Here is a 6,000-nt window from a genome sequence, read left to right as displayed (position 1 = left end):
CTCACGATTGGATAGTCGGATGCAGATTGGGCTCGCTGTGTTGAGACTAGACGATCAACCTATGGCTATTCTATCTTTTTAGGCGGAAATCTCGTCTCATGGAGTGCTAAGAAACAACCAACCGTAGCTCGATCAAGCTGTGAATCAGAATATAGAGTCATGGCTAACGCAGCAGCTGAACTAATATGGCTTACTCATCTTCTACATGATCTGCATATTTCCTATCAAGCGCCAACTCTTCTTTGTGACAACAAGAGTGCAATATTCCTCTCCCAAAATCCAGTGGCTCACAAACGAGCTAAACATATTGATATTGATTACCACTTTGTTCGAGAGCTTGTTCTATCTAACAAATTGGTCACTCAATTCATTCCTTCCAATCTCCAACTAGCAGACATATTCACTAAAAGTCTGCCTCGACCATTGTTCCAGTTCTTTAGAGCCAAGCTTCACGTTGGACTGAATCCCATGCTTTACTTGAGGGGGGATAATAGGAAATAATATATCTGATTACAATTTACCTTATTTAGCTTCTGCATAATTGATTCTGTATATTCCTTCCTTATTTATAGGATCTAGGTATTTTGTATAGTCTATATATTGTACGCTGGTTACTCTTTCCAAATCACTCCAATCCTTACAAAGAGTAACTAGAAAACATGTTTTTTGTTGGTTATCATAAAAAAAAGGAGAGATTGTTGATAAGGAAGCTAAACCTACCCTTTATATCTTTGTTTTTTTATGATGAACAAGATAATGATTTTATAGTTTCTTACACAACAAATGACATAACAATTGCTTTATCTCTATGTTGTTTGTGCTCGATATGAGAGTTCATTTGTATTAAATGAATCATGTATTAAACAGATTAATAATATTTCTTCTAGATGATTTAACATTGTATATAATCTGTTAGATTTTTCCATATCACTTTATATGCTTAACAGAGGCAAACTACTCTATAGTAATCAATTACATAAGTTGTCTAATGGATTAAAATAGAAAACAATGCCATGATTTGTTTCATATGTGGATAAATCTGTTTAGAATGGAAATTGGATTGAAAATCTACCTAAGTGTAGGATTAATCGATTATATTAAATCATTTTGCTTTGTTCAAATCCATTTCATTTAATAGTCTGATGTGTTACAATTGTCAATTGAATTTATAACTGGCTTATGTGATTAAATAATTTGCATGCTAAGGATAAATTGTTAAAACAAAAACAAAACTATTAAAGTAGAAGGAAAACCTTAACAGATGACATAAAAACCTTAATCGATTATAATGCGTCAAGATTTAGAAAATTCTCTATATATATATATGTGTATATATATATATATATATATATATATATATATATATATATATATATATATATATATATATATATATATATATATATATATATATGCAACTTGAGTTATGTTTCAAAACAATTAATTGATATCATTTTCAAATACTAACATTTACATTGAGTTTTGAATACAGGAGCGTTCAAGAAGAGATCTTGGAGAATTAAGGCTACAGTGGTTGCTTATACATCAAGATTCTTTCAAGAAAAGTGGGATAAAGTTGTTTTGATTTGATTTGCACTAAAGGAGTGTGACTTGGAAATCAGTTTCATCATAAACAATATGTGTTTGTGTTCCTGTGCAGGTTTGCCACGGTTTAAAGGCTCTGAGTGCTCTTGTATTAAGAGATTGAGGATTGTTCATTTATTGAGTAACTATATTGATTTTGAGTATGGTGAGAAGTGCATTGAGAGGGGTATCTCTGTATTTCTGTAAACTCACTCAAATTATAGTAGAATTCTATCAACTCAGGTTGTTGAAAAAGGACTCAATGTAGGCTTGAGATTAGTACCAATATAGATTGTCTGTGTTGATCTATCCCTCTACTCTTTCTCTTTTATTGTTGATTAACCACTTATTGTTTATTAATTTCAAAGATTTTGAAAAGACAAACTTTTTAGGCTTAATCCAATTCAAATTGTTTATTGAATTTTTATTATAAATAAAAATTATAATTATTTTATAAATTAGAATTAAAATTAGTCTAAATCGTTCGTAACCAAATTTCATGTCATGAATTTAATACTTTTTTTCGCAACCATCAACTTCCAACTAAATCCTTAATTACAATATGACATCCTCTAATGTTATATTATAAATAAAGGTATAATTGAAAGAAGTTAATTAGATTTTTTTTTTTGAAGTAAAAGCAACCATAAATAAATATTAAACGGTGAGAATAGAACCGATAAAAAGAAGAACACAATAACCCTTGCAATGACACTCTTAAAGATCATCTTTGTTCGCCATGTAAAGTTCAATTGCAATTCCACTTAGTGGCTACAACGTTCCATTTCCACTACCCTAACTTTATTATTTCCAAGAAGAAAACGAAGGAGAAGCTTTTCAGTTCCCAAAATACAATAAAACCCTCCGATTGAAAAATGTGTCAATGATTATTAATTTCCCTTGCTCGAAAACTGTGGGGAATTTCTATAGACACCAATGTGAGTATATATATTCATTCTCCTCTTGGTTTACCTCCTCACACTCAAGTAAAAGTCTCTACTCATTTGTGTTGTAACGTGCTTTTCAATGGATTATGGCAGCTATCAAGATATCCTGCTAGTGGGAGAGGGAGATTTTTCATTCTCACTAAGTCTGGCTAGGACATTTGGCACAGCCAAAAACATGGTTGCTTCCACTTTGGGTTTTAATGGTACTTTTATAATTATATATTGCAGTTGAAACATTCTACATATATGATGCATGCAACTTTGCAAACATGATATATTTATATGTAATAAATTTTGCTGACTGATTCATTATGTTTAATTGCATGCACAAAATTTGTAAGTGTTTTTGATGGCTTTGTATGCAAAGGCATCACAAAACTTGAAAGAACTTGAGGATCTTGGTTGCACAATTGTGAATCCAGTTGATGTAATGACAATGGCCGAACATAGACTTCTGCAAGGTCGAAAGTTTGATCGCATAATTTATAATTTCCCTCATGCTGGTTTCGGTGGTCGTGAAAGTGACTTCTCCCAGATTCAGTAAGTTAATTATACAAAATATGCAAGTTGTTTTGTTTAGCAGTATATATCATTTACACTATGCGTATTCCGAACCAAATGCAGGCGTCACAGGGACTTAGTTAGAGGGTTTCTGCAGAATGCTAAACTTATGCTTAGTTCTTTTGGTGAAATCCATATAACTCACAAGACAACGTACCCTTTCACTATGTGGTATATCGAGTATTTGGCAAGTTGTGAGGGCTTGAGACTTGTTGGAGAAGTTGAGTTTGATAAAGCTCTTTATCCTGGTTACGAGAACAAAAGAGGCTCTGGTTTATGTTGTGATCAAAGTTTTTTTATTGGAAAATGCAGTACCTTCAAGTTCTCATTTTAAAAAACATATTTGTTTTAAATTATGATGACTGTCAAATTCAGAAAGTTATGCAAAAAATGTGCTGCCTCTGTACTCCTTTCCTGAATACACCTTTTTCTAATGGTTTGAATATTTACGAGATTTTCTTTTTGTCGATTGTTCTCTGATTTTTACCATCCAAAAGAATATGATATTCCGTTACTATTTATTCATGAATGCTGTTTTAGAGAAAAAAATTATCTATAAATTAGTCTCGTGGTATAAAGTTTGTTGTTCTTTAACTATATTTTTCCAATATCTTTGAGTAATTCTTCCTCTGTTATGACCTGTGTTTTTTTATATTTGTTTTTAAAGTTTTATATGACAATTGTTTTTTTCTTATGCATACGTTAGTATCCAGTCAAATTGTAATTAATTTATACTTTTTCATGAGTGTCGGAATGAGAAACTAATTTATTGTGGAGAACATTAATAGATGTAAACGGAGCCTCTCTTTTCAAGGGGTGAATTGCTAATCCAGTCACTATTTTTATTGGGGTGGAATAATTTAATGTATTTGAAATAAAATAATAGTTAAAAAGTAAGAAATTACACGTGTAGTGTGTGAAGTTAATTAAGTACATGATATAAATACATGCTTCGCAAAGAAGGAGAATTTCATATTTCACAAAAGATAGCACATGATTGGTGTTGGTGAGGAAGAGGAATTTCATCTTCTGTTTTAATTTGGTTACAGTGAAAGAAGGGTGTGAGGTAATTGTGTTAAAATATTTCCTCACTGGATAGTGTAAAACTTTCATATTTTCATGAGTTATTTTTAAAAGTTGGTTAATTATGATTTTGGTTCATAAAAGTGTTTTTATTTATTTATTTAAAAAGTCATAAAATTTAGTTTTTTGTTGTTGTTAATGTTGTTAGTTTTTTTTTTGTTTAATTCATCATTTAGTCCTTAATTTTGGTTGTTCAAAGTCTTCTTAACTTTTTAAAAAAGTTCAGTAAGATCCTATATTTTGTTGTTAAAAACGGTTCAAAATTTGTGACGTTAAAAACATAACATTGCAATTGTCTTCGTGGCCAAAACTATATTATGTATACAGTTTTTGCAATACGTGGTACATATGATATTTGAAGGTGTTAATTAAAAAAAAATAGAATTACGTGAGAAAGGTTTAACTGAGGGTTAAATCAAATTACGTTTATCTATGAATCTTATCGTGATTTCTGGGTTAAACAATTTGATGAAAGTGGTCTTCAATTTAAAATGGCTTGATAAATCCTTGAAAATGCATAGGTCACGTCAGTGATGTGAAGATCTTTAACTTGAAGACGCAACATAGGGTTTCTCCTTCCTTTTCAATCCTGTTCGAGAGTGTTTTGCAAGGGATTTCAGATTGCAGCGTTTTGGGGTTTCCTTTTCTTGTGTTTAGATCTTGCAAATGTTAAGGATTGCATATCAGGGTTTTGAATCAGAGTTGATTTTTATGTTTTGTGGTTCTTTTCTTTGTTTGCGAATTGAGTTTTCTTTTCATTGTTTTGCGTTTTAGGTTTTTGTGTTTATTATCTTGTAATTTGGGATTTCTCCTTACCTTGTTCCCTATTTTTAATTGCTTTGTGTTGGGTGGTGGTGGAATGGTGACTTCCTTTTGTTTTTTGTATTGGGATGAAGAAACGGGAAATGGGTAATTGTTTTTCTATTTATATAGGTGAGATGTGATAATGTCTGTGTTAAAAGAATGGAGGTTTATGGGGATGAAGAAAGGGAAAATGGGTAATTGTTTTTCTATTTATATAGGTGAGATGTGATAATGACTGTGTTAAAAGAATGGAGGTTTATGGTGATGAAGGAAGTGAAGGAAAGGTAGATGATGGGCACATATCATTAAGTCATGGCACACAACAACAACACGTTTTCATTTACCCTATATTAAACTTTGTCCACGTCATTAATTTTTATTTTTAAAAGTTACATCTTAATTAACCTCAGTGTGTCACGTATTACAAAACTAGACACCTCATTCACTCTTTTGTCCGGATGGGCAACTACACCATTATGTTTTTAACACCGTAAGTTAAAAGGACCATATTTTACGAAATATGAGACATTACTGAACTTTTTTAAAAGGTAGGACGACTTTGAACACAAAGCCCAAAACTAGAGACCAAATGATGAATTAAACCTAGTTTTTTTTTTGTGACAAACTGTGTCACTTTTCCAACCTGTTCAAGACACATGTATTATGTCTCTAAGTCGGCACGATAGCTTGATGACAAACGGTGTGTCACGTTCTCATTTTGGCAAGGTTGATAAGACATGCGTACTATTTATCTAAGTCGACAAGATATCTGGATAATCTAATAAGGTATTAGGATAACTCGATAAGGTGCATGGAGAACTCGTAGTTTTGTAAGGTACAATGGATATCTCAACACATAACCATCATTCATACATTCACATACCCTTACTCACCAATGGTAAGAGAAAATCGTAAACCATATTCTCATTCACATGCATAAAAAACTAGGTAAGCATCCTCACACCTTGGTCAATTATGAGGCTTTATCTACACAATAACAAACTTATCATAGCTCGGTAAG

The 6,000-nt window shown here is 31.6% G+C and overlaps 1 protein-coding gene across 1 annotated transcript; it reads left to right on the top strand.

The window, feature by feature from the left end:
* The first annotated feature begins 2,879 nt into the window (after nucleotides 1–2,879).
* LOC128193659 (heavy metal-associated isoprenylated plant protein 41-like) lies at nucleotides 2,880–3,445 on the top strand. The gene is made up of 2 exons (XM_052867689.1): nucleotides 2,880–3,071; nucleotides 3,156–3,445. The coding sequence occupies exons 1-2, from the start codon at nucleotides 2,881–2,883 to the stop codon at nucleotides 3,424–3,426; spliced, it is 462 nt and encodes a 153-aa protein (XP_052723649.1). The 5' UTR covers nucleotide 2,880; the 3' UTR covers nucleotides 3,427–3,445.
* Nucleotides 3,446–6,000: the final 2,555 nt, after the last annotated feature.

This window comes from Vigna angularis, chromosome 8 (genome assembly GCF_016808095.1).
Source record: "Vigna angularis cultivar LongXiaoDou No.4 chromosome 8, ASM1680809v1, whole genome shotgun sequence".
NCBI classification, from domain to species: Eukaryota; Viridiplantae; Streptophyta; class Magnoliopsida; order Fabales; family Fabaceae; genus Vigna; species Vigna angularis.
This window is presented reverse-complemented; position numbering and strand designations above follow the sequence as displayed.